This window comes from Nyctereutes procyonoides, unplaced genomic scaffold (genome assembly GCF_905146905.1).
Source record: "Nyctereutes procyonoides isolate TBG_1078 unplaced genomic scaffold, NYPRO_anot_genome, whole genome shotgun sequence".
Classification (NCBI taxonomy): Eukaryota; Metazoa; Chordata; class Mammalia; order Carnivora; family Canidae; genus Nyctereutes; species Nyctereutes procyonoides.
The window spans coordinates 15,418,188-15,436,396 of record NW_026575141.1 but is presented as its reverse complement, the minus strand read 5'-3'; the positions used below and the strand labels follow the sequence as shown (position 1 = coordinate 15,436,396).

Genomic DNA, 18,209 nt, shown 5'->3' with positions numbered 1-18,209 from the left:
AGTGTCCTTTGCCACATAAAAGTTTTAAATTTTGATGAAGTCCAATTATCTACTTTTTTTATTGCTTGTGTTTTTGGTGTCATAGCTACTAATCCATTATCAAAATCCAAGGACATTAAGACTTCCCCCTATGTTTTAAGAGTGTTTATAATTTTATCTCTTATATTTAAGTTGATCAATTTTTTTTTTAAATTTTTATTTATTTATGATAGTCACACACACACACAGAGAGAGAGAGAGAGGCAGAGACACAGGCAGAGGGAGAAGCAGGCTCCATGCACCGGAAGCCCGATGTGGGATTCGATCCTGGGTCTCCAGGATCGCGCCCTGGGCCAAAGGCAGGTGCCAAACCGCTGCGCCACCCGGGGATCCCCTAAGTTGATCCATTTTGATTTAATCTTTGTGTATAGTGTGAGGTAGGGATCCACGTTCATTCTTTTGCATGAAGATCTCTTGTTATTCTAGCGTCATTTTTTGAAAAGATTATTTTTCCCCTTTGCATGGTCTGAGCACCTTTGTCAAAAATTAATTGGCCATATTTCTGGACTCTCAATTCTATTCCATTGGTCTATATGTTAAACCTATGTTAATCTCATATTTTTTTAAAGTTTTTATTTCAGTTACAGTTAGTTAACATACAGTGTAATATTAGTTTCAGGTATACAATATAGTGATTCAACACTTTCATACATTACCCAGTGCTTACCACAAGTGCACTCCTTAATCCCCATCACCTATGTAAATCATCCCCCAACCCACCTCTCTTCTATTAATTGTCAAGTTTTTTCTCTGTAGTTAAGAGTTTGTTTCTTGGCTTGCCTCTCTTTTAATCCCCCTTCACTTGTTTTGTTTCTTAAATTCCACATATGAGTGAAGTCATATGATATTTGTCTTTCTCTGACAAATTAATTTTACTTAGCACAATACTCTAATTCTATCCAGGTCATTGCAAATGGCAAGATTTCATACTTTTTATGGCTGAGTAATATTCCATTATATATATGTATCACATCTCCTTTATCTATTCATTAACCAATGGACATTTGGGCTGTTTCTATAATTTATCTATTGTAGATAATGCTGCTATAAACAGGGTGCATGTTTCCCTTTGAATTAGTATTTTTGTATTATTTGGGTAAATACCTAGTAGTGTAATTGCTGTATAGTAAGGTAGTTTTATTGTTAACTCCATGCTGTTTTTCATAGTGGCTGCACCTGTTTGCATTCCCACCAACAGTGCACAAGGATTCCCTTTTCTCCACACCCTCACCAACACTTGTTGTTTCCTGTGTTGTTTATTTTAGCCATTCTGACAGGTGAACTGTTGGCCATCTGGAGGTCTTCTTTGGAGAAATGTCTGTTTGCATCTTCTGTCCATTTTTTAAATTGGATTATTCATTATTTGGGTGTTGAGTTTTATAAGTTCTTTATATATTTTGGATTCTAACTCTTTGCTAGATATGTCTTTGCAAATATCTTCTCTCATTCTATAGGTTGCCTTTAAGCTCCCTTGATTATTTCCTTTGCTGTGCAGAAGCTTTTTATTTTGATGTAGTCCCAATAGTTTATTTTTGCTTTTGTTTCCCTTGCTTTAGGAGACATATCTAGAAAGAATTTCCTACAGTCAAATAAGTTACTGCCCATGTTCTCTTCCAGAATTTTTATGGTTTCAGGGTTCACGGTTAGGTATGTAATCCATTTTGAATTTACTTTTGTGTACGGTCTAAGAAAGTGGCCCAGTTTCATTCTTTTGCATGTGGCTGTGCAGTTTTCCTGGCACCATTTGTTGAAGGGACTATCCTTTTCCTATTGAATAGTCTTTTCTGCTTGTTATTTGAGCAAGCAATTTAGGGTTTAAGGGCAATCTTTATTATAATACTATTTTTTTTTCAGAAATAGAAAACCAGATTCTTAAATTCTAGAGAATTGCAGGGGGCAATTGCAAAACAATTTGGGATTTCCTATATATAGTATTATGTCATCTGTGAATAGACATAATTTTACATTTTCCTTTCTACTCTGGGTATATTTTATTTCTTTTTCTTGCCTAACTGGGCTGGCTAGAACTACCAGCCCAATTTTGAATATCAGTAATGAAAGTAGGCATCTTTATCTTATGGCTATATTAGGGACAATTTTAAGGAGAAAGCTTTTAGTGTTTCACCTTTGAGTATGATATTACCTGTGGGTTACTCATAAATAACCTTTTCTGAGGCACTTGAATGACAGAGGAGCATGCAACTCTTCATCTTGGGGTTGTGAATTTGAGCCCACATTGGGTATAGACATTACTGAGAAAAAGAAACTTTAAAAATACATACATACACTGTTGGTGGGAATGTGAACTGGGGCAGCCACTCTGGAAAACTGTGTGGAGGTTCCTCAAAGAGTTAAAATAGATCTGCCTTACGACCCAGCAATTGCACTGCTGGGGATTTACCCCAAAGATACAGATGCAGTGAAACGCTGGGACACCTGCACCCAGATGTTTCTAGCAGCAATGTCCACAATAGCCAAACTGTGGAAGGAGCCTCGGTGTCCATCGAAAGATGAATGGATAAATAAGATGTGGTTTATGTATACAATGGAATATTACTCCGCCATTAGAAACGACAAATACGGGATCCCTGGGTGGCAGCGGTTTGGCGCCTGCCTTTGGCCCAGGGCGCGATCCTGAAGACCCGGGATCGAATCCCACGTCGGGCTCCCGGTGCATGGAGCCTGCTTCTCCCTCTGCCTGTGTCTCTGCCTCTCTCTCTCTCTCTCTGTGTGTGTATGTGACTATCATAAATAAATTTAAAAAAATTAAAAAAAAAAGAAACTATAAATACCCATCATTTACTTCGACGTGGATGGAACTGGAAGGTATTATGCTGAGTGATATAAGTCAATCGGAGAAGGACAAACAGTGTATGTTCTCATTCATTTGGGGAATATAAAAAATAGTGAAAGGGAATAGAGGGGAAAGGAGAAAAAATGAGTGGGAAATATCAGAAAGGGAGACAGAACATGAGAGACTCCTAACTCTGGGAAACGAACTAGGGGTGGGAGAAAGGGAGGTGGGCGGGGGGTGGGGGTGACTGGGTGACGGGCACTGAGAGGGGCACTTGATGGGATGAGCACTGGGTGTTATTCTATATGTTGGTAAATTGAACACCAATAAAAAATAAATTTGTAAAAAAAAAAAGAAAAAAAAAGATGAAATGTGTTCTGAAGATGGGTTATAGGGAGGTTGTACAAAGCTACTAATGCATTTAACACACTTAAAATATACTCCATGAACTTAAAGTAGTTAATGAAATATATAAATGGTTGAATTGTAAATGGTTGGTTTTTGATCATGTGTATTGTACATCAATAAAGTATATTTTATTTAAAAGCTACAAATATGGAGAAAAAAATAAATTTTAATATTAAAAATTAACAAAAAATACATACATACATACCCTTTCTTATACTGAGGGAGTTCCCTCCTCTTCCTAGTTTGGTTATTTATTTTTATTTTAATTTTTTTTTTTGTTAAATGGATTTTCTGCACCAACTGAGATTATCATGTGTTTTTTTCTCTCAATGTCATATATTACATTCACTGATTTTCTTATAAGGAACCACCCTTGCATTTCAAAATAAATCCCACCTGGTCATGAGATATATCCTTTTAATATTTTGTTGGATTTGGTTTGCTAGTATTTTGTTGAGGATTAGTTCATAAAGGATATTGTTCTGTAGTTTTCTTGAATTGTATTTCTCTGGCTTTGGTAACAGGGTAATATTGGCCTCGTAGAATGAGCTAGGAGGAGTTCCATCCTTTTCAGTTTTCAGGAAAAGTTTGAGAAGTGATATTTGTTCTTCTTTAAATGTTTGGTAGAATTTATCAATGACACCACCAGGCCCAGGGCTTTTCTTTTTGAGATATTTGTTTCTGATTAAATCTCCTCACTAGTTATAGGTTTTTCTGATTTTCTGTTTCTCCATGATTTAGTCTTGGTAGGTTCTGTGTTTCTAGGAATTTACCCATTTAATCGAGGTTATCTAATTTGTTAGCATAATAATGTTCATAGTACTCTATGTAATCTTTTTATTTCTGTAGAATCAGTAATGTTCCCATCTTCACATCTGATTTTCAGTAATTTGAGTCTTGTCTCTTTTTTCTTAGTTCACCTAGGTAAAAGTTTATCAACTTAGCTGATCTTTTTAAAGAACCAACTTTGGTTTCATTGATTCTATTGGTTTTTTATTCTGTTTCATTTATATCTACTTTAATTTTTATTACTCCTACTACTAGCTTTGGCTTTGCTTATCCTTTTCTAGTTGATTTAAGTGTAAAGTTATTAATTTGAGGTATTTCTTCTTTTTTACTCTTGGTATTTCCAGCTATAATTTTTTTTAAGCACCCGTAAGTTTTGTTATATTGTGTTTTCATTTTCTTTAATCTCTTCACATTTTCTAATCTTTCTTTGGTTCCATTTGTGACAAACTTGGTATTTTACAAATATGTTATTTAAAGTTGTAAAATTTCCAGTTTTCCTTCTGTTATTTTTGCTTGTTACATTCTATAGTGGTCAGAAAAGATATATTGTATGATTTCAATCACTTTTAATTTATTGAGACTTGTTTTGTGGCCTAAGATATGGTCAATCCTTGAAAAATGACCTATCTGTACTTGAGAAGATTGTGTATTCTGCTGTTGTTGGTTTGAGTATTCTACATATGTCTGTTAGATCCAGTTGCTCTATATTGTTGTTCAAGTCCTCTGCTTCCTATTAGACATTTTGTCTAAATGTTGTATCAATTGTTGAAAGTGAAGTATTAAAGTCTTCAACTATTACTGTAGAACTTCCTTATTGCTACCTTCAATTCTGTCAATACTTGCCTCCTGTTTTGGGGGCTCTGTTGTTTGGTGTGTATATATTTATAATTGTTATATCTTCTTTATATACTGATCCTTTATAAATATATATACTTCTTTGTCTTTTATAACAGTTTTTGACTTAAAGTTTATGTTATCTGACATTAGTAAAGCCACTGTAGGTCTCTCTTGGTTAGTATTTGCACAGATATCTTTTCTCATCTTTCAGTATCTAGAACAAAAGAAGAAGAAGAAGAAGAAGAAGAAGAAGAAGAAGAAGAAGAAGAAGAAGAAAGAAGAAGAAGAAGGAGAAAGAAAATACTACACTCCCAATCTTTGCAGCTTAGCTCTAAGTTGGGGTACTTCAGTGCTAAGCAAGACTACCTACAACTCTTAGTCTTCCTCTGTTGATTGTGTGGAGCCCAGAGATCCACCTCATGTGTAAGCCTAGAATTTTCTCAGGTTTCTTCTGAGATGTCTCCAGTCCTGGGTGTGCCCGTTGTACTCCATTTTCTGCAGGATACACTATGGCACCTCTGAACCTTTATTTCCTCAAGAAACTTCTTCCTGTCCCTCTTCCTTCCTGGGCTTTTGGGTCTGCTGCTTGCCCTACCTGCTGTCCCTTGCTCCAGTTTGCTTTAAATGTTACACCAACTGCCACTGGTAAAGCAACTCCAACGTGAGTGGGAAGAGGAAAACAAAAGTCAGCTTTTGTGCCAGTCCCTTGGGAAAATACCAGATAGGTCAAAATGCAAAACCACAATATTTTAAGGACAAGGTTGTTAGAGACAAGGTAGCTCTCTTGACACCCATAAGCTGAATCAGGAATGTCAGTATGTGCCATCCCAGTGGCAGCCACAGCCATGCTGGGAAATGGAGGATGGTAGGGAAATGAGTGAAAAAGCTTCAGGGTTCTCTTATTCTGCTTTTATCCTCATTGAACACTCTCCTGGTTACTGTATGGTTTGGATTAAATTCCAGAATTCTTAAAAAGCTGTTTCTATCAGTCTTTTCCAGCTTATGATGGATTCAGTGGAGGGGCTGATTCTTTGAGAGCCCTACTCTGAATTTTCTGTGACAGACATCTTAAATGTGGTTTGTTTGTTTTGTATTTATACTGCTTGGATTTCACTGAGCCTCCTGTTGGTATAGTTATGTATTTTACCAAATTTGAGAAATTTTTCAACCGTTATATTTTCAAATATTTTTTCTGCCTCATTTTCTCTTTCTTCTCCTTGTGAGATTCTAATTACCTTTTCATATTGTTTTATAAAACCCTTTGTTTTTTTTTAAAAGACTTTATTTATTCATAGAGAGAGAGAGAGAGAGGGAGGCAGAGACACAGGCAGAGAGAGAAGCAGGCACCATGCAGAGAGCCTGACCTGGGACTTGATCCAGGGACTCCAGGATCACGCCCTGGCCTGCAGGCGGCGCTAAACCGCTGCGCCACCGGGGCTGCCGTTTTATAAAACCCTAATGTGTGTGTGTTATGCATGTACACAAAGCTTTAGGGATCAGGTCTTCAACTTCATTGCCTTGCCTACCAACGCTGTTTTGCTGTTAAATCCACCCAGTTAATTTTTTATTATGGATATCGGATATCCATAATAGAACTTGCTTTTTGTATATTTAGTTCTAGAATTTCCATTTATTTCTTTTTTATAGTTCATACACCTCCCCTAAGATTTCCTATTTTATTCATTGATTATGAGGTATATCTTTCTTTATATTCTTCAGCAGAGCTATATTAGCTGCTTAAAATTTTTTTTTTCTTAAGATTTTTAATTTATTCATGAGAGACACAAAGAGGCAGAGACACAGGCAGAGGGAGAAGCAGGCTCCATGCAGGGAGTCTGACTTGGAACTCAATCCCGGAACTCCGGGATCATGCCCTGGGCTGAAGGTGTTGCTAAACTGCTGAGCCACCAGGGCTAGGGCTGCCCAGCTGCTTTAAAATTCTTAAATGTTATTTTTTCTCTTGGGAGTGAGCCACATTTTCTTTTTTCTCTATTTTTGACCCCGGGACTCTATCATCTGTTCGGTTTCTCTCCAAAGAATGTTGGTTTTTGTTGTTGCTGCTATTGCTTCATCAGGCACTTAGATTGGCCGGACTAAAATATAAACTCCCTCCCTGCAGTTAGCAGCTCTTTATATCTGAATTCTTACTTTTATTTTTCTAAAAGATTTTGTTAGAGAGAGAGAGAGAGCACTCACAAGAGGGGGAGTGATGGGCAGAGGGAGTAGGAGAAACAGACTCCTCATGGAGCAGGGAGCCTGACATGGGGCTTAGTCCCAGGACCCCGGGATCATGACCTGAGTCAAAGGCAGGTGCTTAACCAACTCAGCCACCCAGGCGCCCCTGAGTTCTTACTTTCAGCCACTAGCTGTAATATTAGTTACCTATTGTATCACAAATTTCTACAAAGTTTAGCTCCTTAAATTAACAAACATTTATTTCATACGGTTTCAATTTTTAAAGATTTTATTTATTCATGAAAGACAGAGAGAAAGAGAGAGGCAGAGACACAGGCAGAGGGAGAAGCAGGCTCCATGCAGGGAGCCCAACGTGGGACTCGATCCAGGGTCTCCAGGATCATGGCCCTGGGCTGCAGGCAGCGCTAAACTGCTGCGACACCGGGGCTGCCCCAAAGCTTCTTTATGTGGCTATTGGCAAAGGCTTTAGTTCTTCATTTTAGTTCCATATAAGCCTGTCCATGACATGGCAACTGGTTTCCCCCAGAGCCAGTGATACAAGAGAGTGGGAGAGAGAATATGCCCAAGACAGAGTCAGTAGGGTCTTTAAAAACCTAATCTTGTGATAAGCGTCCTGTTCCTGCCATAAGTGATCAAGCCCTGAGGCCTGCAAGGGGTCTCTGCAGAGGTTTCCATCAGCCCACAGGCAATAGCATGGCCACGTACTTATGGTCACCCACTGTTACCGGCACTGCTTGGGTTCCACTTTTTGTAACAGCTCCTGTGGAAGTGCAGAGTATCCTGGGGAAGCCATCCCTCACCACCTGGGTGTCCCGATGGTGGACCCAGGTCACTGCTGGGCAAGCTTCTTTTCCAGGAAGTCTACTTTCCCATTCATGGCTACAGTGTTGGGAGTCCCCAGAATGCTGGAAATCTTCCCAGGCCTTCAGCAGCACAATCACCTGTAACTTGGCTATGGAAGCCAAGAGGAAGCAGGTTGGTAGTCAACCTGGCAAAGTCAACACTGAGCTCTCATCCTGAGTGGCCACCACCAGGCTTCAGGAAGTACCAGGCTCATCAGAGCCCTTAGACTAGGCAGGCTGCAAGAAGCAGAAGCAGTTGGGTTCTTTTATACCAAAACAGCAAAACTATTTTGCTATAAAGCTATGCATGTCTGGGGGGCAGCAAGTATATGGGGAATTTCTGAACACTCAATTTTGCTATGAACCTAAAATGTTTCTTTAAAAAAATCCAAAGCTGGGGTGCCTGGGTGGCACAGTTGGTTAAGCATGCAACTCTTGGTTTTGGGCTCAGATCATGATCTCAGCATTATGAGGCAGAGCCTGTTGTCAGGCTCCATGCTTAGCGTGGAATCTGCTGTCCCTCTCCCTCTGTTCTTCCCACTGCTCACTAGCTCTTTCTCTCAAATAAATAAAATCTTTTCTAAAAAATCCAAAGCTAAAAACAACAACAAAAAAATCCAAAACTACTAAAACAAATCTTGGAAGTGACATACCATCACTTCTACTCTATTCTTTTGATCATACAGACCAAACTTGGTATAATATGGGAAGGGACTAAACATGGTAATAAATAACAAGAGGCATCATTGGGGGCTGATAGATAGCCCAAATTTGTTAAAGTGGGCCTAGATGATTTCATTGGTGAATTCTATCAAGTATTTAAAGAAGGAATAATGCCAACTTCTAAAATCCTCTTTCATAAAAGTGATGATAAAACACTTCCCCACTCATTCTATGAGGTCAGCATCATCTTGGTAGTATGATAAGGCATAGATATTGATAGAGAGGAAATGTGCAGATCAATATCCTATGTGGGATTTATCCCAGAAGTGCAAGGTTGAATTAACATTCAAGAACTAACCAGTGTAATTCACCACAGCAATAGAGTAAGGAAAAGCCATATGAACATCTTACTAGATATACAAAAAGCAAAAAGCCTATGACAAAAAACAATATCCATTTATGACTTTACAAAGCAAACAACAGCAAAATCTCTCATCAAAGAAGGAATAGACAGTAACTTTCTCAACTTGAGAAAAGGCATCTGCAAAAAGCTACAGCTAATACCACACTCAGTGGTAAAGAATTTAACTATTTTCCATTGTGATCAGGAGTAAAACAAGGCTGCCCTTTCTTACCACTCTTCTTAAACATTATACTGTAAGTCCTAAGTAGTGCAACAACAACAACAACAAAAAGAAATTAAAAGTATACATATTGGAAAGGAAGAAGGAAAAAAACTGTCTCTGGTTATAAAGACAGATTGTCTAAGTAGAAAATCACAAAGAATCTACAAAAAAAGCTTCTTGAACTAATAAGTGAGGTTAGCAAGATTGCCATATAAAAGGTTAATATAAAAAGTCAGTTGTATTTCTAGTAACTGTATACTAGTAATGAATGATTGGAAATTGAATACTTTTAAAAGTACCATTTAAAATAACACCAAAGAACCCATATAATAGGCATAAATCTGACAAAGTATATGTAAAGTCTATATGCTGAAAAAGACAAAGATGGACAAAGTGATTCAAACAAGGCCCAAATAGAGAAAAACATAGCATTCATAAACTGGAAGACTCAATATTGTTAATATATGTCTCTTCTCTCTAATGTATTTTTTAAGTTTTCTTTAAATTTTTTTAAATATTTTTATTTATTTATTCATAGAGACAGAGAGGCAGAGACACAGGCAGATCTCTAATGTATTTTTAAATTCAACTCAATTCCTATATACATCCCAGCAAGGTTTTTTTTTTTTTTTAAAGATTTGATTTATTTATTCATGAGAGACACACACAGAGAGAGGTAGAGACATAGGCAGAGGGAGAAGCAGGCTTCCTGTGGGGAGCCCAATGTGGGACTCGATCCTGGGGCTCCAGGATCATGCCCTGAGCCAAAGGCAGATGCTCAACCGCTGAGCCACCCAGGCATCCCAAGGTTTTTTATTTTAGAAAACAATGAGCTAATTCCAAAATTTTATATAAAAGGCAAAAGAAATAGAATAGCTAAAATTATTTTTAAAAAAGAACACAGTTGAAGGATTCATACAACCTGATTTTAGGCCTTATGAAAAGCTATGTATGTCACTGGCTAGACAGTGTACTACTGGCAAAATGACAGAGATTAATGGAAAAGAATAGAGAGTGTAGAAATAGACCCATGCATATATGGTCAATTGGTTTTTGACAAATATACAAGTATCAAGAAATAATGCTAGAGCAACTAGATGGCCACAAGCCAAAAACCAAAACAAACTGCAACAATCAAAAAAAAAAAAAAAAAAAAAGGGACACCCCCCAAAAAAACCTTTAATCTATACCATATACCATGTAAGAAATCAAATGAAAATGAATCACAGACCTAACTGTAAAAGCTAAAACTGTAAAACTTCTATATAAAAGCATAGAAGAAAACATTTGTAACTTTGGCAAAGATCTCTTAGGTATAAAAACAAAATCACAATCCACAAAAAAATGAATTGGACTTCATCAAAATTAGAAACCTTTGCCCTTCAAAAGGTGTTTCATTCTTTTAACTAAAGCATTCAGTTATAAGAATGAAAAGCCACAGACTAAAAGAAAATATTTATTTAATTATCAGAAGTCAATATTAAATAGTTGACTTAAAAATTGGCACAGATTTTGAACAGATACATTACAAAGAATGTATATTAATGGCAAATAAGCAGAAGGAAATATACTCAAATCATTAGTCATGAGAGAAATGCAAATTAAATCTACAATGAGATTTTTTTGGGGGGAGTGCAGAAAGGTGCTTTTATTAGAGCAGAGGACAGGACCTCTGGGCAGAAAGAGCTGCTACAGTGAGAACTGCTATCAGAATAACTAAAATTAAAATCTGACAATAACAAAAGCTGTAACTACAACTCTGATACACTGATGGTAGGAATGCAAAATGATACACACTCTGGAAAACAGTTTCATAATTTCTTATAAAGTTATATGTACATTTGCCATACAACCTACCAATCATACTCCAACCACACTTTGATTTCAAGTGAAATGAAAAATTATGTTCAATGAAAAACTGAGTGCAAATATATAGAGTGGTTTTATTCATAATCACCAAAAAATGGAATCATTCAAAATGTCCATTAGTTAGTGAATGGATAAAGTATGTACATCCATATAATTGAATATTTCTCATTAATAAAAAGGAACAAACTTGATACATTAAACACCAATAAATCTCATGCATTATGCTAAATGAAAAAAGCCAGACCCTAAATACTATATGCTGTGATTCACATATATTACACAGATGCATAACATATATGTTTATAATTATGAGCTTAGAATATACATTATAAAGTCCCATCTATATGTTTAGGTATGTTTATGTACATGTGTGTGTATATATATATACATATACACATTCCCAGAAGCAATGAGCAAAACTAGTATCTTGATCTTGGTTTCTGAATGCTATTCTTCACTGAAAGGAAGTAGGTTCTTTTATGACTATAAACAATGTAACTATATATGTATAAATAATAAAAAGGCAATCTTATAGGCCAGTTCCCCTCCAAATGATTCAAAGTCTTATCTTGTTAGTTACCACAGTTTTACTTTTTTGTGTTCAGTTTATGTTGGATTAAGGTGTCTTGAAAACATTACACTTTAGGGAAGTAGAGTTTAATCCCCACTCCTTGAGGGTGGACTAGACTTAGTAACTCAGTTCCAAAAAAAAGAGTATGGACAAGGAAAAAAATCAAAACATTTTATCAGAGAAACCCGGCAAGACACTGTTTTAGCCAAGAGATCAAGCTTAATATTGCTAGTGATGTTATATGGGTATGAGGTATCCCTGCTGTGATGTGATGAGAGCTTTTCACCTTTGTAGTATTCTTTCCAGAAACCCATAACCCCAGTCTAATAATGAGGAAATATATTAGATAAACTCAAATTAGGGAATATTCTACAAAAATATCTAATCAGTACCACTCAGCTGTCAAGATAATGATAAACAAGGAAAGACCAACCATCTCAGACCAGAGGAGACAAAGAAGACATAACTGTCTGCAATGTGTTATCCTGTAATGGATTCTGGAACAGAAAAAGACATTGAAAGAAAAACTAATGAAATCCAAAATTGTCTGGTTTTATTTAATAATAATATGCCAATGTTTCCTAGTTTTGACAAATACAATACAATAATGTGAGATGATAACACTAGGGGAAACTAAAACCGGATGGGGAATATACAAGAATTCTCTACAATTTCTGCAACTTGCTGTAAATCTGAAATTATTCAAAATAAAAAGTTTATTTAAAAAATTACTATCACACCTACTTTGTAAAGTCCTTTCCTATACTTTAAGAGAACAGCTTCCTATGTCATTTTGCCATCTTCTGAGAGAAAAGTTCTATTTCTATACTTCTTCCTTTTCATTCCTAGCAAGGAGACAATGATAAGAATTTATACCTGGTATATCTGGTACATTGCTAGTAAGATACAGTAAATACCTTATAAGTAGTTGTTATTATCTTCGTATTTTTTCCTTATACAGAAAGGTATATAATTTAATTATAACTTCTTTTCTAATAGGAAATAATCTAACAGCTCTGCCTATTGGTATCCATAATCTTTTTTCACTGAAGGAGATAAATTTTGATGATAACCCTTTGCTGAGACCTCCAATGGAAATCTGTAAAGGAAAACAACTGTATACTATTGTACACTATCTACAGAGGGCAGATCAAAGAGACGGTAGGCGATCAGTGAGTGACCTACTAGCTTATAAGTAATTTTCTAGTATCATCTATAAATTAAAAAGATAGTATACTTTAAAAAGATAGTATGCTTTCAATGTGGCAGAGGCATTAAAATATTTATCATCTTCCCTTTTCTGAAGGTTAGGAGTTTATTTTGATAATTCAGATGATTTAATCTGGGTCTATATAAACTAAACCATTGAAAACAGGCAAACCCAAGTGGATGGATTGGCTGCTCAATGCCCTTCAAACAGGTTTTTCATCATGGTTGTGCCCAGACTTAGGCCACATAAAAATCTCTTTACTGGTTCTGATCTGTATCACCACATGTAGTAGTTCCAAAATTCTTATCTAGCCTTGAAGAAAGTACTTAAATCTTTTGTACTGAAGCCAATCAGCTTTTGGCCCACTATGATCACCTGTGTACAGTGGTGGGTACTCTCCATTCTTTATCCTTAAGTATTCCATTGATTGTCCCTGATTATTTCAGAGAGTGTGTCCATTTTCTTTCAATGTCCTTTAGCTGGGCCAGATGGAGATCAGTTTCTGCAAGCCTTTCACATGGAAATTTCACCAACTAATTCTTTCCTTAGGGGTAAATTCCCAACAACTAAGCTTTTTTCCTGAGACTCTGACTTTGTTTGTCACAATCAGTGACAGCTGTCATCCAGATTTTGGTTCTCCAATTCAATGAGTATTTAAGAAGTATTAAATCAATTTAATTAGTATGGATCCAGATTTGGGGAAATACACAAAACTGTCCCCACCCCCAAATCATTCTATAATGTCCTTGTCTGTGTAATCAGGAGCTTTTATCAGCATAATCTCACAGTCTAGCTAGATGGTCACTAAAAATGTACAGTCCTCTTTAAGTCACAACATACATCCATATGCATGGCTACCAGTTAGAAGTTTCTCTAAGACTTAGGCCTCATTGATGGAAAGAAACTAAGAGATAAAATTAAAAGTCACAGTAGCTGTTTTTTCTAACTTGTTATGCAAGTTGGTCCTGCTAATTATTATCATTAAAAAGGAATATTTTATGATAATTATTTCTATAAAGTATTTAAGAGTTTCCAAGAATCCATAAAGTATTCTTATTAAGTAACAGAATTTTATAGAGGTGGCAACAGACCAAAGTCAGCAAAAATGAGAGAACCCCCATTTATATCTTACCCAAGGTGCCCTCATACTGCAGGCACCCTGAGAGAGAGGAGAGGAAGTCATCATGGGAGATATATTTATTCTCCAATTAACAAAGAACACGGGATTCCTTCCTTAAAATTTTGCTTAGGATATTGGACTTTCATTTATATCATTAGCATACAATCTAGCCTGAGGGACTGAGATGATTACAGAGGGGTGGGAGATTGCTAGTTCTTAAAAATTCCCAAAGTACTTTAACAACAACAAAAATAGATCTAGTCTAAGATCTAAGGCAGCATTCATTAAATAAATGATTTGAATATAAAATATACATATATACACTATATTTACAGTAGATGTGAACTTGGCTTTTTATGATGCTACATAAAGAAGACAATTAAAAAGCTAGAATCAAAGGATGGAATTAAATTCATTTCAAATCCTTAGAGAATTAAAGAAAGTTTTGAAAATCACTTTAAAGTTGCTTATAATATACTTTTAAATGGCCATTACATGTTATTGATTATTAAGATTTTGGACAAAATTGAACAAATGGTTCGAATTTCAGTTTGTATGTGAGGTCTGCATCTTACTTTTCAATTTTACTTGACACAGACATTTGATAGGAGCACGGAAGTAAGGAACCCAGATATAATAATAAGCTCAAAATAGAGTATGTTTTTCAAAGGAAATGGCTTAAATTTTCTTTTTATGTTCAAATGTAGAGAAAATCCTAGAGAAGATCTTCATCATAGTTGCCAATAATATCACTATAACAAATTTTAAATATTTGTGTCAAAAATTAAACCTGGCAATCTCAGAAACAGATATGTCTACAAAAAGGTATGTATGAAGAACAACATGTGGTATAAGCTATTCTCATATTCTGATTTATATCATTTTGATATTACAAGGTTTTGAAATGTTATATTAACATGAATTTTAATTTGCTGTAAAAGACTCTGATTTTAGTTTATAATATATTTGAGAACCATGTGGGTATAGTGGTTAAAAGTAAAGGCTCTCATGGAAGACTGTTTGGCTTTAAATTACAACTAGTTTTGTGACCTTGGATAAGTCCCTTAACTTCTCAGTACTTTAGTTTTTCCACTGATAAAATGGATATATTTACCTAAGAGAGTTGTCATGAGATCAAGTTATTATTATTATTATTATTATTTTAAATTTTTTTTAATTTATTTATGATAGTCACAGAGAGAGAGAGGCAGAGACACAGGCAGAGGGAGAAGCAGGCTCCATGCACCGGGAGCCCGACGTGGGACTCGATCCCGGGTCCCCAGGATCGCGCCCTGGGCCAAAGGCAGGCGCCAAACCGCTGCGCCACCCAGGGATCCCTCAAGTTATTATTTTTTTAATAAAATTTTGTTTATTTTTGAGAGACAGAGACACAGGCAGAGGAAGGAAAAGCAGACTCCATGCAGGGAGTCCGATGTGGGACTCAATCCTGATCCTAGGAATCCAGAATCACTCCCTGAGCCAAAGGCAGATGCCCAACCGCTGAGCCACCCAGGTGTCCCATAGATCAAGTTATAAAGCATGTAGTACTGTAGCAGTAATACACTGCCTTAGAATAAAAAACCCATAATTACTGTTTTGAGACCTTGAGTAAATCTTAGAACTAAATTTTAATTGATTTCCTACTAGGAAACAAGGGTTGGCATGGGGCTGACTTTCAGTATTTGCCAAGCTTGGTGCTAATATTATATGAACTATCTTCACCAATAACTTAATCCTCACTTCAACCTGGTAAATTGGTTTGAAAACCTAGGTATACAGTATTTAAGTAATTTAAATCTTCTTAACTGGTAAGATAAAATAATATTATCTTTAAATTTTTCAGCCCTGTTTCATTAAGTGATAGAGTCCTCCAAGCACTTCATAAGTGGAAAACAGAAAGTATCAACTTGTCACTAACTACTGCTGCTTTAAGAGACCAACTAACTCGGGCACTAACTATGATAGGAGCATATGAAATTATGGACAAAATAACAGCTTTAAAACTTTTTACGTGTGCAATTAAATTCTGAACAGTGTACCCATAATAAAAGCTGAAAACTTATGATGTACTTATATAATTGAAACTGGGTATAAGAGAATTGCATGTTATGTCTCTTTTCATGCATTCCTAAGAGATAATGACAATTTATGGCTACCACTTTAATGTTATCATAATAAAATATGAGAGACACTATTTTGTGTACCTGTTCTGTTACCTTGGAATTATGATTAATAATTTTTAAAAAGAAATGATTCCATTAAAAATTCTTTGTTATACAATGCTTTTATACAACCCAAGATTTATAGGTAATAAGGTCATTAGTAACTTGCATTGGAGTTACAAAGCAGAGAAATTTCATTTTAGACGCTGGCTTAAAAAAAAGAAATGAATGTCCTACCATTTCTCCATTAGGAATGGGATAGGTCTGTTAAACATAAATCAGAGCCAAGGTCAGTAATCCTCTACAAATCTCTCTCAACTTTTAATATGGTTACATCCCAATAAACCCACTGTAAGTTGAAAATAATACAAGTCAAAAAATGTAGTTTATACCATAGCACCTTTACCCATTCATATATTGGTGAACACTTGGGCTGCGTCTATAATTTGGCTATTGTAAATAATACTGCCATAAATATATGGGTGCATGTATCCCTCTGAATTAATGTTTTTGTATTTTTGGGGTAAATACTCAAGAGTGTGATTACTGGATCATAGGGTAGTTCTATTTTTAACTTGAGGAACATCCATACTGTTTTCCCCAGTGGCTACACCAATTTACATTCCTACTAACAGTGCATGAGTATTCCTAGAGACCAAGAAAATACTGTTTCGTCAAAACTCTTTCCATTGCAGTTAAGCTTAAAACAAACAAAAATCAGCTTACACAACTGAAGCCAAAGAAGCTCCAGATGAAACCAGCTTTAAGTTAACGGTGAGGAAGAAAACACTGCATTGTGTTTGGATTCTGAGGGCAAAAACTGTTTATTAGCATTGTACTGTAGTAGGAAGAGAATAGTTAAAACTGTAGTTTCTAGAGTCTGTGAATACAATGCATCTTTTGAAAGAGTTTAGGAGGCTTACTCTTGAATAATTTACATAAACAAATACAATTCAAAACTATATATAATTTTCACAATTATTATTTTGACTCTTCTGATTTAGCTAAATAATTTTTCACAAACATTTGAAGCAATGAAATCAATTAAAGGTTTCATTTGTGTAACAGAAAAGTAAACTAGCAACTTATCTGCACTAAGAAAATTTTTATCTTGTGAAAAGTATGTGGTCAAAACAAAAATGCAGGGCAGCCCGGGTGGCGCAGCGGTTTGGCACCGCCTGCAGCCCAGGGTGTGATCCTGGAGACCCGGGATCGAGTCCCTCATCGGGCTTCCTGCGTGGAGCCTGCTTCTCCCTCTGCCTGTGTCTCTGCCTCTCTCTCGCTCTCTCTGAATGAATAAATAAATAAATCTTAAAAAAAAAATTCATTTCTTTTGGCTTTCTATTTAACAAATTTTACTGATAAGAAGCTAATTTCCATTCTTAAAGAAGTTAGTATTTTTAAAAATATTTTTTCCCAAAGAATGAGGGCTTTGTAAAGTTTTTATGTTTCAACTACATAGAGAAACTGAGCAGTATCAGGATGCTCTGCTTTTCTCCTGTTTAAGATTCTATGTTTTGGCCTCATTTTCTCAGGCTCTTTTCTGTGACATAAGATGCCTGTTGGTAGCTCATAAAAGAAGAGTTGATTTATTTCTTTGTATCTAGTATTATAGAAAATGAGTCCAATTAGATTGTTTTTTACTGATATATCTTAGCAGATTATAACCGGAACAGGTGAGTAGTTTATTTTATCCCTAACCTTATTTTCACAATGCTGATGATGAATAAGACAAATTTAAATACCAGCAAAAGGAAACTTCATCTGAAAGCACAGAACATAGCCAAATCCATCCACTCATCCCAGACCAGGTTAGGGCATATGTGGTAACTGCTACTGTTACCTCTACAACAGACCCCATTTTCTGTTCCTTCTTGGCATCCTACTAGATAACGTCTCCAAGCTTCCCTTGCGGTTAGGTGTTGCTCCCGTGATTGACTTCTCCAAATGAAACATAGGCAGAAATGATGTAAGTTGCTTTCAGACCTAGCTCCTAAATAGACGTACCATTCCCTGACTGGTTGGAGGTCCTGGGCATGGCAGACCCATAAAACTAGGGAGTCTTGCTCCCTGAGTCTCAAAT

The 18,209-nt window shown here is 36.0% G+C and overlaps 1 protein-coding gene across 1 annotated transcript in view; it reads left to right on the top strand.

Moving 5' to 3' along the window:
* Positions 1 to 17,397, top strand: part of LRRD1 (leucine rich repeats and death domain containing 1) — a 29,419-nt gene extending 12,022 nt beyond the window's left edge. The window contains exons 3-5 of the mRNA XM_055307497.1: positions 12,634 to 12,795; positions 14,672 to 14,789; positions 15,808 to 17,397. Coding sequence (XP_055163472.1) covers positions 12,634 to 12,795; positions 14,672 to 14,789; positions 15,808 to 15,994 — 467 coding nt within the window. The 3' untranslated portion in view covers positions 15,995 to 17,397. The remainder of the gene's footprint in view (positions 1 to 12,633; positions 12,796 to 14,671; positions 14,790 to 15,807) is intronic.
* Positions 17,398 to 18,209: the final 812 nt, after the last annotated feature.